The 14723-nt window shown below is 45.3% G+C and overlaps 3 protein-coding genes across 12 annotated transcripts; 2 read left to right on the top strand and 1 right to left on the bottom strand.

Moving 5' to 3' along the window:
- Nucleotides 1–24: 24 nt before the first annotated feature.
- Nucleotides 25–7029, bottom strand: LOC4812898 (ecto-NOX disulfide-thiol exchanger 2). Of its 4 annotated transcripts, none has more exons than XM_015187897.2 (7): nt 6890–7029; nt 5970–6572; nt 5181–5906; nt 3316–3422; nt 1354–1470; nt 718–1299; nt 25–668 (listed from the first exon to the last, which is right to left on the bottom strand). In XM_015187897.2, the coding sequence occupies exons 1-7, from the start codon at nt 6891–6893 to the stop codon at nt 387–389; spliced, it is 2421 nt and encodes an 806-aa protein (XP_015043383.2). In that variant the 5' UTR covers nt 6894–7029; the 3' UTR covers nt 25–386. The 4 variants fall into 4 exon arrangements, with proteins under 4 accessions (XP_015043383.2, XP_001354001.3, XP_033240997.1 ...); XM_001353965.4 differs by having other exon boundaries at nt 25–653; XM_033385106.1 differs by lacking the exon at nt 6890–7029 and adding an exon at nt 6664–6776 and having other exon boundaries at nt 25–653.
- Nucleotides 7030–7127: 98 nt separating this feature from the next.
- Nucleotides 7128–9794, top strand: Wbp2 (WW domain binding protein 2). 7 transcript variants are annotated; one of them, XR_004470679.1, is made up of 5 exons: nt 7129–7339; nt 7510–8048; nt 8226–8651; nt 9053–9124; nt 9526–9626. XR_004470679.1 is itself a non-coding variant. In XM_015187890.2 (5 exons), exons 1-5 carry the CDS (start codon nt 7284–7286, stop codon nt 9731–9733), a joined length of 1092 nt encoding a protein of 363 aa, XP_015043376.1. In that variant the 5' UTR covers nt 7129–7283; the 3' UTR covers nt 9734–9794. The 7 variants fall into 7 exon arrangements, 5 of the variants coding, with proteins under 5 accessions (XP_033240999.1, XP_015043376.1, XP_015043381.1 ...); XR_004470678.1 differs by lacking the exon at nt 9526–9626 and adding an exon at nt 9305–9401; XM_015187890.2 differs by lacking the exon at nt 9053–9124 and adding an exon at nt 9689–9794 and having other exon boundaries at nt 8301–8651.
- A 765-nt stretch (nt 9795–10559) lies between these two features.
- On the top strand, nt 10560–14352 carry Ent3 (equilibrative nucleoside transporter 3). Its single transcript, XM_001353963.4, has 3 exons — nt 10560–11602; nt 11680–12241; nt 12432–14352. The coding sequence occupies exons 1-3, from the start codon at nt 11400–11402 to the stop codon at nt 13701–13703; spliced, it is 2037 nt and encodes a 678-aa protein (XP_001353999.1). The 5' UTR covers nt 10560–11399; the 3' UTR covers nt 13704–14352.
- The last annotated feature ends 371 nt before the right edge of the window (nt 14353–14723 follow it).

Genomic DNA, 14723 nt, shown 5'->3' with positions numbered 1-14723 from the left:
CTACTGCCTCCGATGCCTCTGAGCTTATTTAAAATATTTTAATATTTATATATATACTATATATATATATTCTGTATATGATAGATTCAATTAGCTTAGGTGTATATATTTATTTTGCATTGTTAAATAATTGAAACGGTAGTTAGTTTGTGGTGTCTTGTCTTCCTTTAGATAAATCCTTAACTACGAGTACTGGTCTCTCATTGAGTTGTGATTGTATCGCATAGTCTCTCCGTCTTCGTCTTCGTCTCCGTCTCCATCCTTCTCTTTGGTTAACTTGTCTTGACTTTTGCTCCTTAACCCTAAGCATTATCATTATCATATTTTGTAGCATAATTAAAGCATTCAATTGTTCATGTTCTGCATTAGAGCGCTTCTTCCGCAGTCTATTCCACCTGGGTTTCTACAGTTTCACAGTGGAAACCACAGAACTTCCACCTGGTTTCCGACTGTTCAGACTTGAAGAGATTTGTGTACTTCTTGAGTATGCTGGCAAGATCATCGTGACTCCTGGGTCCCGAGCTCCTGTCGAGCATTCCGTGGAGGTAGCTGGCAATGCTGGCTATCTCCAAGCCATGGGGATGCAGCACCAGATAGGCCGAGGTCAAGGCTATAACCTTGGCCTCTGCCAGGGCCAGGGATTTGAAGTTTTGCTGAAACGTGCATGTCTGCCGATTAGTGGATCGTTGTTCAAGGATACCTTTCCCCCCTACTCACCTCTTGACTGGGCAGGGCTGGAGCTTCGTCTGTGCTTGCCTTGGGGCTCAGATCTTCTGTAAGTGTAATTGACTCTTTGGGTTTGTGGGCTTCTGCTGACTCCTGCCTCTCATCGTCCTCGATCTCGTGGATCTCCACTACGCCGCTCTGGTGCTCAATGATGCGCACATCGTCGTCCACCTTATCAATGTCAATTATTTCCAGCTCCGATGGCTGTCTCAGTGGTGGCACCCTCAGCTCCGATGCTGCCTCCTGGCTGCACGAGTCCCCGCTGCTGTAGTCCGCATTCGAGGCAGTCGCACTCTGCGATTCCTTGTCCTTAAGCTTGTCGGCCGTTTGCTTGATCTTGGTCTTGAGCAGCAGCTGCTTGACGCCCGCGTCCTTGAGGTTGCGCTCGAGCTGCTCAATGTGCTTGGTGTCCTTCTGCTCGCGCAGCTTGGTCTGCAGCAGCTGGGTCTGCATGTTGCGTATGGTCTCCTGCAGGACTTTGATTTGCTTCTCGCGCTGCACATAATCGCTGCGCTCCAGCGACATCTCATGGCGAATGGCCTCCAGTTGGCAGCGCAGCGAGTCGTTCTCGTCCTAAAACAAAAGACACTCAGTGGAAATTCGCGGACAGGTGTGTCCTTCCGTTACCTTGAGACTGTCGCTATCATAGCGGGTACGCTTGCAACCCACCCGCCTTTCGAAGTCGCGCTCATCGTCTGATATCTCCATCTCATCATCGTCATTGATTCGGACCGAGTGCAGTTCCTGCATATGGCATATGGCAAGAGACATTTAATTAGTTTTCACCATTTCTCTCCACTCAGTAGCATTTCTTCTGTCGTATTCGTATTCGTATTCATTGCTTACAAAAGTAAAATCTCTATAAACCTAGCTATAAAATTTGAGTATAAGGAATGTATCAAATTTCTGTTTTCCTCGTTTCACGACTCCGCTTACTTACCTCGCCATTATATATATACGCTTATATACATACGTATATATGTGTGTTTTAAACAAATGTTTCTTATCTTTCTTTCATTTGGATTCATTTCTATTAATTATTATTAATTTGCATTTGTTACACAAACTTTTGGATTTCATCAATGATTCTGATTTGTTTTAGTTCTTCCGCTTACGATTTACCAAACCAATTCAATTGGCCAACAAATTTTCAAATTTTTCTCTGGGTTCTCCCCCTTTTCGAAATTTGCCAATTTGTGGACATTCGTCTACAGGTTTACGTTTAGTTAAAAGTAGTGAAAGCTTTTTATGCAAATGCTTAGTTAGAAAAGGGCATTGAAAATCCATTAAAATGAAAGTTATACCAAAAGCTAAGAAGGAAGAGATAGTCTAAAGCATTACAGACAGAGATAGATAGATAGATAGAGAGAGAGAGAGATACGATACGATATTTCGATTGCTAGGCAGTAAGTTACACATGTACGATAGAACCTGATTGATTGATTAGGGGAACAATGCCAGGGGAATTGTTTGAAAATATTTTTTTCAAGAGCTGTCCTGGAACAGGACCAAATATTTTTTGAAATAAACTCTTGGATAACTCTTATTTTTAATTTTCTTAAATAGTTTTCCAGTTTTTAAAATAAAAATTGAAAATAGTTTGATTTCTTTTTTAAAATAAAAAGTTAAAATAAGAATTATTTCTGATTTTAATTTTACAATATTGGCAATTAAATGTTTTACAACTGTTAATTTTAATTTTCATATTAAAGTTTAAAAATAATTTTTTTTTTTAAATTTGTAAAGTTAAAATATAAAATTGTAAAAGATATAAGAATTTAATTTTCATTTTAAATTGATATTATAAAGTCTTTTACAATTTTTTTCATACAAATTTTCATAATAAAAAACAGAAACTAATTTTCATTTTAAGGTCCTAGTTCGTAGTCCCTACGATCATTGTTTCAGATATTTTCAAACATTTCCCCCCCATTGAGAGATGATCTTCAATGTTTGTAAAGCTTTCCATTTAAGGACTCCTCGGAGTACGAATGTTTAACGATAGTACTAACAGTAAGCGTCTAACAAAAGATAAATGTAAACTACTACTAAACTGCAGAAAAAAAAAAACAATTAAGAGTTCGATTTGTTTGGTTAACAGATATGGGGGATATGGGAGGGAGGGACAAACAAATGAAGTAGTAACATGTTGTGCAAATAACAGCGAAATTAACAACTAATAAACAGCAATTAGCAGCTCAAAGCCTCTGCGATGGTATACGGGAGGGGATACGGAGATGGGATATGAATGGGCGACATGCAGATACTGATACGAGGACGGGACTGATAGCACACAAAACATTGAACAAATGAATATGATACGATTTCTATGACGATACTACGATATGTATGGATGACTACAGGCAACAGATATGGCCAGAAGAACAGCGAGTACAACGAGAACAAGAACAAGAACAAGAACAACGGCAACACATAAGGAGCAATACATACTATAGTTGATAGATTATTAGACAGTAATGGAAGATTGTTGGGTGAGGGGTATTGTTGGGGTTTAATAGACAACAATTGTCGTAACATCTTTGAAGCTGTGTGTTCTTTAATTGATTATTTGAACATTTTAGTACGTACCGTGGCTAACTTCTTCCATTGATCGATGTTTTTTCTTTGGGCTTTGGTGAAATGGTCCCAAACCTTCTTGTGACTAGCGGCATTGAACACTTTTTCAATCTGAGTGACTGAACAATAATGCAATAATATATAATAATATTAAGGGAGGACAGAGGGTAGTTTTTTTTTTTTGTTTTTTGTTTTTTTTTTAGGTTTTTCTTTCTTTCTGATTTGATTTTTGTTTTGTTTATCACCTTTTTCGAACTAGTCTTTTTTCGTTGTGAATAAAATGAGAGTGAGAAATGATAAGTAGAAGTAGAAAACTACTTGAGAGACCCTCGCATAGCATTTTTAAATACATACGGCATATAGTTATGGTTATTTATAGTTGATATGTATTACATTAAGGTACAATCTAGAGAGAATACAACGGCTTTGTTACCTACTCGTATCTTTGGTCATTGGTTTACTTTTTGGTTCTGGTCCGAGTCTGAGTCTACTACAAAGGACTTTCGCCCCCTTCCGCTTATAATCGGAATGGATCTTTGTATTTGTTCTCTTCTTTGGTTTACAAACCTTTGAGGCCTGCCTTCTGCCATTGTGTGGTGTCAAGAGCACACACAGAGAGAGAGAGAGAGAGAGAGTGAGTGAGTGAGTGAGTAAAAATTTGGCCGCACAGTGGTACGAAATTTGGAATAGGAATATCCAATTAAAGCAAGGAAATCGATTGTTTCACAGTTGATGCCAGTGGAAAGAGGTTTTTTTTCCTGGATTTATATTATTAAGAGCAGAAAAAACTCTTCTTTTTAAATTTTACAATAAAAATGCGATTGAAAATAATTTGTATCACAAAAATGAAAAATAAGAGTTATCTGATTTGAATAATAAAAATAAAAAAATATAATTTGCAAATATGTGATTGAAAATAATTTTTGTTTTAAATTTTTAGTATACCAATTTAAAACATAAATTATTTGATTTTAATAATAAAAATAAGAATTTTTATAAATTAAAAAAATGTTATGTTTTTAATTTGTATAATAAAAATTGAAGTCTTTTTTTTAGTGTTTATTATTAAAAACAAAGGTTATTTCTGATTTTAATAATCAAAATCAGAATTTTTAAAAACTCAAAAAAAATGTATGTTTTTTTTAAATTTTTCTATTCAAAATTAAAGAATAAATTTTATCTTTAATTTATATTATAAAAATAAGTATTATAAAACAATTTTTTGAAACAAAGGAAATGGTAATAGAAGTTTAATCCTGTTCCAGGACACCTCTTGAAACTTTTCGACTTAAATTTTTTTGAAACTCCACTCTTATTTTTGATCTCTGGTTTTTATGGGTGTATTTGAGATTTTGGGGGTGTTCTTTTCCTGTGGGGGAATTATAAAAAACGCGTTCAGTGAAGTATACCTTTTGATGGACCGCTATTCCCCTCCAATTTCGCTCACTGTGCGGCCCTTGATGTTTGTCTCTATCTTTCGGCTGGGCTTTACCTGATCCATGCTCGGATTTTGGGGTTTGCTCCCTGCTCCGTTCGGCTTTTGAGAGCTTTGTTTGAGCGTTTAGACAGTGAGATTTTTCTTGTGTGGTAGATCGATGACTAAATTTGCTAGTGTATGAGGTGTACATGTATGTATACGCGTAGACATATGTGTGTGTGAGTGTTTCTGTGTGTTTGTGTTTGTGTGGGCTGTGTGGACTGTGTGGTTGATTTGTTCAGATTTACAGACTCTATGGAGGCTAACCCCGGGCGCAACGAAAACAGAAAAATAGAAGGTTCAAACGAGGGAGTAAGGCGGAGGAGGGGCGGCACCTAAATTTTCGACTAGACTAGGAGCTAAGAAAGCTTTCTGTGGTGGAGGGGCTTGCTGCACTTACATTGGGTGGACATGGTGCCCATCTGCTTGCGGTAGGACTCGCGGGCCTTGCGCAAATCCTCCTCCAGCTGCTGCTTGTCGGTATGCAGATGCCTCACATGGGCGTGCGTGATCTGGATCATCGAGTAGAAGACATTGGCATTCCGCTTGGTGCAATCGCCACGCTCCAGCCAAGCGGTGATCGTCTGTATGGCCTTCACAAAGGTCTCATTGCTTCGCAGTTGCTCGGCAACGGCCGTGGCCTCGTGCTCCGTGTAGTGGGGTATCGGCGGCGGCGACTGTGAACGCATTCGATCCAGCGACATGCGTTCGCGATGCCGCTGCTCGCGCTGAAGCTGCCGCTGCTTGCACTCGTAGTCGTACTGATCGTCCCGCGCCTGGGCATAGTCCACATGCAGGCGTCCAAAGTTGGGGGGCTCGTTCATTGCCGAGATGCGCAGCCGGTAGCCCGATAGATAGATGGCCCGATCAATGGCCGTCTCGTGACGGTAGCGTATGTGGCAGAAGTTCTTCTTGGACATGCGCAAGGTTGTTATTTCGCCGCACGACTCGAAGATCTCTCGGATCACGTCCTCGGTGATGTTCTCCGGCAGTCCGCCAACGAATACAGTTCGACATCCGGGCGGTCGTTCCCTAATGGTGGGCGGCGGCGCATTGGGATTGGGTGGAAACAAAATGCAGTTCTTAGTCTTGATCACCTCCTTGAGGCCAGCCGCTGCCGAGCCATCTATATCATAGGGTATACGTTTCGTTACTTTCGTAGGATCTCAAGAATGTACAGGCATCTTACCCGCTGCTAGAGCTGCATCCAGTCCTGCTCCCCCGTCTGTGGGCATTCCCGACACTGTGGCATAGTGGATCTGCTGCATTTGCTGCATGGCAGCGGCCATCATGGCCGTGGGGTCCATCAGCATTTGTGCAGCATTGGCGCTGCTGGAGCCTGCCGCTGCTGCTGCCGCACCAGCAGTGGGCGTGCCAACTGTCCCACCGCCGCCAGTGGGCGTTTGTGCAGCAGCCGGAAAGTACAAGTAGCCCGGCGGAGTGTGCATGAGCCCATTCAGATAGAGCTGGGCATCGGGCAGTGACAACGATGAGGCCGTTAGCTTATCCACCGATGGCTTGAGGCCTGTGGTCGACGACACATCCTGTGGGTGTCCATCCAACTCGTTTTCGTTCTCCAGATCCATGGGGGCACTGCCCTGAGTGGTGCCCAGCAGCTTCATCATTTTGTTGGTCGTCTGCTTGGCGGTAGGCACTGTCGCACCTACCACTGCATTGTTGCTGTTGCTCGCCGAGGATGTGGCTGCCGTCGAAATGGCGGCGGCCAGTTGATTGAGGAAATTCGGATGATTTGGCAAACTGACGCCGTTCGGCATGGTCCCAAAGAGCGGTACTGCAGAAAAGAGAAGGAAAATGAATTAAATCAATACCAGCAGAAAAAAAAGAGTCAGAAAGCCGGTAATAACAATCAGCTGAAGGACAACCTTGGAAAGTAGGCCAGGGAGTGGGGTATGGAATCTGGTTACAATTCGATTATTTCTTGGGGGCGGGGTGGGTGATAGGGCTCCAAAATGGCGTAAGCACTGGGCAGCCAAGAGTGAAATAAAAACCCTCTCGACAGATTCAAGCCCTCGCCCATACAGTATTTCACTCTTTAGCACTTTGTTGAGCAGTTTAAAATTATTTTCCGCTACGTAACTCAATACTTACACATATTAAGAGCGAAAAAATGCCTTTTTATGTGTTAAAATTAAATCCGATGTCCAGCATTGCCACCCCTGAGCAAAACCAACAGCTGATTGAACAAAATGCAACGATCTGGTAGCACTACGATCACTGTTTAACTCAAGTCGCTCACCTGTTTAAATAGAGGCGAACCTAGAGGGCTAAGTTTGTTTTTTCATCGGTATATTTACGGTATATTTTAGTATATTTCTGAGAGTCAGACCGTATATTTTATCAACAAATCCGCAGTGACACACTGTCTATGATTCATCAGCTGTCGATCGAAAAACGAAAATTAAAAACAAAGCACAGCAGCGGAACGTAGTTGCGAGAAAATCGCTCAAATTTCTAGTGGAACTAATTTAGAAGGCTCTCCAGGATGTCGGTGAACACCGCCCACGCCAACAACGGCGTGCTCATACACGCTGGCGAGTAGTAAGTGCAAAAGAAACCGCAATAATGGCGAAATGTTGGGACTCGCTGACGTCAGAAGAAATGTAAACATGACGTGTGATGCAGCGAATAGAGTCTCCAACTGGGCCGCCATCGATTTGCCTGTTGAATCCGTTGAATGCTAATACCAGTGCAATTGTACCCCCCATCAGCATACTGCTCCATAGCGACAGCGTTTCCATGGAATTCTCGGGCCAGGACAATCCCGTGTTCAAGGGCTCGAAGGCGGGACGCATCTATTTGACATCGCATCGCATGATCTTCAACAGCAAGAAATCGGCGGACACCATGCAGTCCTTCAGTGCCCCGTTCGTGGCTCTGTCCGATGTGGAGATTGAGCAGCCCGTCTTTGGGGCCAACTACATCAAGGGCAAGGTGCGCGCCCAGCCCAACGGCAACTATGTGGGCGAGGTCAAGTTCAAGCTGCACTTCAAGGCCGGCGGCGCCATTGAGTATGGACAGGCCCTGCTGCGGTCGGCCAAGACCGCAATGAACAACTACCATCGCGGGGGCATTGCCGGCGACGATCCGCCGCCGTACCAGCCGGCTGGAAACTGGAACGAGGCTCCGCCACCGGCCTACCAGCCGCCACCGGGCTACTATGGTTGGTTGCCGCAGCACGATGCCTTCAGTGGCCCAGCACCGAATACGGTGTTCATGAGCGACAATCCGCCGCCGTATCCGGGCATCAGTAAGTACCCAGGCAGCCATAGACTCCCACCCACCACTCGGCTTTTGTTTTGGCACAGCTGCTGCGATGCTTCCCCTGAAAATTGGAAACGTTGCACTTGAAATTCTTGCACCGCTCACGCCTTGTCTAACCACGCCCCCACCTCGGTGCACTCTGCATTTCTATCTCTATCTATAGCACCGCCGAGCAATCAGCCAGCACCACCACAGCCTCAGGGCCCATCGAATGAACCGAATTGGTATGGTTTTTCAGCGCCTCCGCAGCAGCAGCCGCAGCAGCCGCAGTGGCAGGGGCAGGGCCAGGGGCAGGGATGGGCTGGCGGCTATGTCCAGCCACCGCCCTATGCCGCCTGTGCACCAAACTGTCCGCCCGGACCTCCCTATGCGGTTCCGGCTCAGACCTACAATGGTCCGACCCCATATGGCGGCTACAGTGGCTATAACAACGTGCCTGGTGGCTTCATGCAGCCCCAACAACAAGCGAACGGCTATCCAGGAGGACCAGGAGGACCTCCTCCTGCCCAGCAGCAGCCACCGCAGCAAGCAGGAGCCGCTGCCGGCGCTGCGGGTGCCAGTTTTATGGGCTTCAGTCTGCCGCCAGGAAGTGAGTAATGCAATCCTTCAGATATCCCCACACACATGTTCATTACTTATTTACGCATAACCATGATTTGGCCTTCAACTTTTTAGCGGAAAGTAAAAAATGCTAAAAGGCAAGCAAGTTCCAAGAAAATCAAGAAATCAAGAGCCCCCCACTCATTTTATTTGTTATCAAAATTAAGGAACCAACGAAAAGAATTCAAGAACTAATGGATTTTGAAAATTTGTACATTCTCCCCCCTTCATAAATTATTCTTTTGTATTCCCCGATCCCCTAAACCACCATCATGACGAGATCTAACAAACAACAAAAAGCTAACAGTGAAGCTAAAGTAAAGCAAGTCGCATCGATTGGGCAACGAAACCCTAAAACGAATCACATATCTTTTTTGACCTATTTTACAGTGTAATCAAAATCAACCTACCACCCACCTACCAACAAACAAACAAACAAACAAAAGCCAAACCCCCCAACAAGTAAGATTTATTTTTCGATGTGTTCTCCCACTCCCCCAACCCCCGCTCAAAAAACTAACAAAAGCCGAGTCTCAAATTAGAATAGTCGATGCCTTTGTTTGAGTGCCCGTTTAATGGTTTTCGTCTACTTTAACTCTTGTTTTTGTTCTTTTTTTTACCTCCCACAAATGCGAACCTCAGTAGCAAGATTTGGCAGCACTCATCATTATTTTTATCCAATCGAAAGGCCATTGTGCATTGTACTCGTCCCCGGTTTAATCCGATAAATACACAAAAATAAAACTGTAAGAGATGGAACCGTTTGTGTGTGTGTGTGTGTGTTCCGTTGGAAAATGCACTTGTAGGCTGGGGAAAAGCCAATGAAATAAATTACAAAAATATTTCTCTTGTAATCCATACAGATTCCAAAGAAGCGGAAGCTGCTGCAAGTGCTTACAATACACCCTATAATCAAGGCGGTGCCGGTCCATCCGGTGCCAGCGAAATGCCTCCTTCATATAATGTAAGGCTGATAATTGATCAATTCCCTTGATCATTACTATATACTGTCTGATCCCTTCGTAGAACTTGCCGCCCAGCTATGACGATGCTGCAAGGAAGCCCCAATAAAATATGCCCTATGTTTCACTCCTGATCAAATATAATCCCAATGGAAATGTTATCACTTGAAGCTCTAACTAAGGCTCATTCCTGAGTATATCCATCTGCAAAAGGCAAGATGTAACTTTAAGTATTAACTATTGATTGTAAGCCGTTCTCGAAAATTCTTGAAACGGCTCTAAAGATTCCTTATACAGTTTTCAAGCTGATTTCTGGTCACAACACTTGTTTTTTTTTTGTATTGGTTTTTTAAATATTGCATCAACTGCAAGTAATAGTTGTTATTATATATGAATATGTGTATTGAAATACATTTAAATCATTATGCTTTTAATGGGGAATAAGTTTTTATTGGAATTTTTTCAAATTTTTTGGTTTCTGGGGACCGACTGTGTATTTTGTTGTTGGATTCTTTGGAACGAAAAGGGCGACTTAAGGGACATGTGAGCTAAAGCCTTATTGAGAGGTGGTTCGAATCTCTTCAAATACTTGGCTGTCCGATTGAGGCCTTTTACATATCCCAAGCACCGCGTTGTTCCCTGATTTTGCTACAGAACATTGAGTACTGAGAGCTTCATTGCAAATAAAAAAACACCAACTTCGCTTTTGGAATTGTCTGATTTTTCCGATTTGTTATAGAACTCATTGAGACTCTTCTCGCGTCTCATTTCACAGAAAACTAGTGTTAAATACCTTGAAACCCTTCCACAAACTAAAATCATTGCCCTTTAACCTATTCAGTTGGACTGAAATAAAAGCAGGGCATAATATCTTATCGATACATGTGCTAGAGGCCGCAAACTTTTTTGCTTCATCAAAAATTCATTAGTCTATAAAATACAAATTATTTCATCAAAATCGATAAGTTGGTTGACAAAGACATGGCGGTATGTCCACAAAACCTGGCTGTTTACCCTCGAGGGATGTGCAGATCAATACCCACAGTATATGTGATCAATTCATGTTTTTGTTGAATGAAAAAATCAATGGCTTGTGGAATGTAAACGCTGTTTGATGTTGAATAACAGCTACCCAGTGTTTTTCGAATCATTTACACCCCAAACGGAGTTGGTAACACTAAAGGGCCACTGGAGGCGGCTCAATTGAGGGGAAGAAAACAGTTTCGGTGTGCCGACAGAGCCCACAACAGGCTGATTCTGGCCAATTAACCGACGCGTGCGGTGCTGAACCGAGTTGAACAAAATCAATCGTATGCCACATGCGCAGTGGCGGGCGTGGTGAGAAAAATGCCAGGACATGGGCACAGCCAGAATATGGCCAGCAGTTGTTGTCCACGAGAGGAATGTTTAAGTCAATCGGTGAAAAGGATAATCCCAAGCTCCCTATAATAAAACCACAATTCGGAAGTGAACAATTGAGAGGGCAAGAAAGCCACGGCAGTCCATAGTTTCTGGGCCTCCACAAATATGCCATCAAGTGCGGCAAAATTGTGCCTGTTGTCTATCGATTTGTGTGTAACTCTTTCCCACGAAGCTGCTGCTGCTGCAGCCTGCAGTTCCGACGAATGCGAATAATGCAAACGCCCCCAGCACTGAGAGACGATTAATTGCAGCAAAAAGCAACAGCAGTGGCAACGGCAACGGCAACGGAAACGGCAACGGCAACCCAACCGGATATCGCGGCAATCAACCAAACAGAACCCAAGCGAACCAGAATGGACGTGGGCGGACAGGACACTACCTACGAGCCGCTGGACCGTGACCGGGGCGGCAGTATCCCGGCCGGCGAGGGCGGTCGCCGACATCCTGGCAGCATGGACAGTCCCGAGTACGAGACGCGTGCCCCCAAGGACCAGCGGCGTGCGGTCTATCTGGCCTTGATGGCAGCGGGCATTGGCTTTGTCTTGCCCTACAATAGGTGAGAGAAGAGCACACCACACCACACCGCACCGCACCGAAAGTATCTCATGCTCATGCTTTGAAACCCTTTTGCAGTTTTATAATCGCCGCGGATTATTGGCAGGGACGGTTCCCCGGTCGCCATGTGGCCCTGGACATGTCCATGACGTACATCTTTGTGGCCTTTGCCACGGTATTGCTCAACAACATCGTGCTCTCGCTGGCCCCCTTCCAGAAGCGGGTGATTTTCGGCTACATGGTGTCCTTCACCACCCTCGTGTTCGTGGCCGTCTGCGAGGTGGCCTGGCATATGTTCGCCACGAACACCGCCTATCTGGTAAACATGTCCGCTGTGGCGCTGACCGCCATCGGCTGCACGGTGCAGCAGTCCAGCTTCTACGGATTCGCCTCGATGCTGCCGCAGCAGTACACGCAGGCGGTGATGGCCGGCGAGAGCATTGCCGGTTTTCTGGTGTCTTCCAATCGGGTGGTGACCAAGCTGCTGATCAACAACGATCGCGTCTCCACGGTCATCTTCTTTCTCACATCGACGCTGTACATTATCTTCAGCTATCTGCTGCACAGGGCCACCATCAATTCGCCCTTTGTGCGGTACCATGTGGAGGCCTGCTCGAAGATTATACTGCGACCGGATGAGGTGAGTGACTCGTACACCCAAAAGCTGTTCTATGCCCTGCTGCCTTCGCGGCAGAGGAATTCAACAACAAAATACAAAAAACAATGTACATCGCTTGTGCATGACACAAACTAATTCGCCTCTCCCTCTCTCTCTCTCTCTCTCTCTCTCTCTCTGTCTCTCTCTCTTATTTGATCTGTCATTCCAATAGCAAGAGATTGACGGAGTACCCAGCACCACACGCTATGGAGTGCTCTCGATGGATGGAACCCACACCACGACGACCATATCGGGTGGCAATCCTGTGGCCGGGAACACGCTCAGCTTCAGCAATCCCGTGTACGAGCTGTCCAATCCGACGGCCGGCGAGAGCAGCATCGAGGCACTGGGCCAATTGCCGTCCGATCTGCCATCGACCCCCCATGAGCCGACAACGCCCACCACAGTGGCGTTCAAGGTGGAGCACGTGATCCAGCCGCGTCGCTGCAGACCGAGCAAGCTGAGCGACATACGCGAGGGATTTGTGAGCAGGTGGCGCGTGGCGCAGGTCATCTATCCGTACATGGTGTGCATTGCCCTGGCCTACTGCGTCACCCTGTCCCTGTATCCGGGCATCGATGTGGAGGTGCAGTCGTGCGCCCTCGGCTCCTGGATGCCCGTCCTTCTGATGTTCTGCTTCAATCTGTCGGATGTGGCCGGCAAGATGCTGGCCGCCAGTCCGTATCCGTGGTCGCGCCGCCAGCTCATACTGTTGTCGGGACTGCGAATCGTGCTCGTGCCCCTGCTTCTGCTCTGCTGTGCGCCGCGTCAGCGTCCCGTCATATCCGGTGAGACGGCGCCCTTTGTCTTCACCATCGCCTTGGGGATCACCAACGGCTTGGCCGGCAGTCTGCCCATGATCCTGGCTCCTGCCAAGGTGCCGGGCACCCTCAAAGAGGTCACGGGCAACATAATGACCCTGTCCTACAATGTTGGCCTGACCGTTGGCTCCCTGATTGGTTACGTGTTTGAGAGCATGCTGGGGCCCCAGCTTTTGAATCCCTGCCCCTCGTATCCGTATGTGCCGGTCTCGATGCTGGAGCACATCCACGGCCACGGCCACGGCCATATGCCGCCCCTTCCGCTGACCAGCAGCACCACCGTCCCCCCCACAACCAGCACAAGCGCAGCCACGTCTCTGGTTCCGCTCCTGCTAAATGCAACGATTGCCACCCTGACCGGCAGCAGCAGCAGCGTCAGTCCTCTAACCGAGAGCTCTAGTTCCATTGGGACCTCAGCCAGCCCCGCATTGGCCACGGTCATAACCACCACGGCCCTGGCTCTGTACAGCACCGTGGCTGGGAGTAGTGCTGAGGTGATCAATGCCACCCTGTCGACCTTCCTGTCCACGGTGAGCAGTTCGGTGGGGGACATCAGTGACGAGATGGCTGGTGGCATGACCACAGATCCGCAGACCCCAGAGGCCTTGCTGGAGAATATTTAAAGTGGCGCGAGAGGCTTACAAGAGACACTCCATTCACTTGCTGGAGCTGAAGCTCCACTGAATATCACCCCCCCTCTCCACTTGACCATATCCCTTTCAAACTTATTTTTAATGATGCCTTGAAAGCATGCATGTATCTCAGAGATACATATTCAGCTCCAGAGAGAAAAAGAGAGAGAGAGAGAGAGAGAGGTTGAGAAACTTGCCATTAAATAATACCCGCTGATCTCTCTGTGAAACGCTGATCTCTTTGGTCAAGTAACCAGAGAAATTGTAAAGGCTGTAAAGATGATTCTCGATCTCATTTTTTTGAAATTTTCACCACAAAAAATATCTTTCAGCTCAAAAAAGTTATTACAAATATTATAGAATATACTCGTAAAATAGCATAACGTAAGCAACAACTGTTCTTGTCTTGTCTGTACTAATATGTATATCTCCAATAACTGAATTGTGTCTAGTATACCTTTTGTTAAGCGGTTGATTTTAGCTGTTCTTGACTCGCGGAGCATCTGTAACACTCCAAAAAAACAAAAAAAACCTGTTAACCTAGGCCTAAATACATATACGGATAAGGTGTGTGCTTGTGTGTGATCGAATGCCGCTGGAGTATGTCCTTTGTCCTTCGCTTTGCCACCCACAGAGTCCGTTACACGTGATGATTGTATAGCACCTAAGGGTATTCGTTTATTTCAGTTGGGGTGGGGGTGGGGGATATCTTGGTCAGGATTGTAATTGCCTTCTCCTTTAATTGTTCTTGTTTTTAGCTTAAATCCTAGCCAAAAATGCAGCATCCGAATACGTAGTCTTAAGTATTTGTTTTGTATGAATAAGATATGGTTTATGTAGCCGGGAAAGTGTGGAAAAAAATACAAAAAAAAAAACAACAAAAACAAAAAGTGTTAACATAGAAATATTTAAATATACATACATATATTGTAAAGTACGAGCAGAGCTGGTGGCTGGAGGATGAAGGCTGGAGGGGCGCTCCCTTAATTCGGTAATATTTATTTAGTCGCC

This window comes from Drosophila pseudoobscura, chromosome X, assembly GCF_009870125.1.
Source record: "Drosophila pseudoobscura strain MV-25-SWS-2005 chromosome X, UCI_Dpse_MV25, whole genome shotgun sequence".
Taxonomy (NCBI): domain Eukaryota; kingdom Metazoa; phylum Arthropoda; class Insecta; order Diptera; family Drosophilidae; genus Drosophila; species Drosophila pseudoobscura.
The sequence above is the reverse complement of the archived record's forward strand: the minus strand, read 5'-3'. Positions and strand labels throughout refer to the sequence as shown.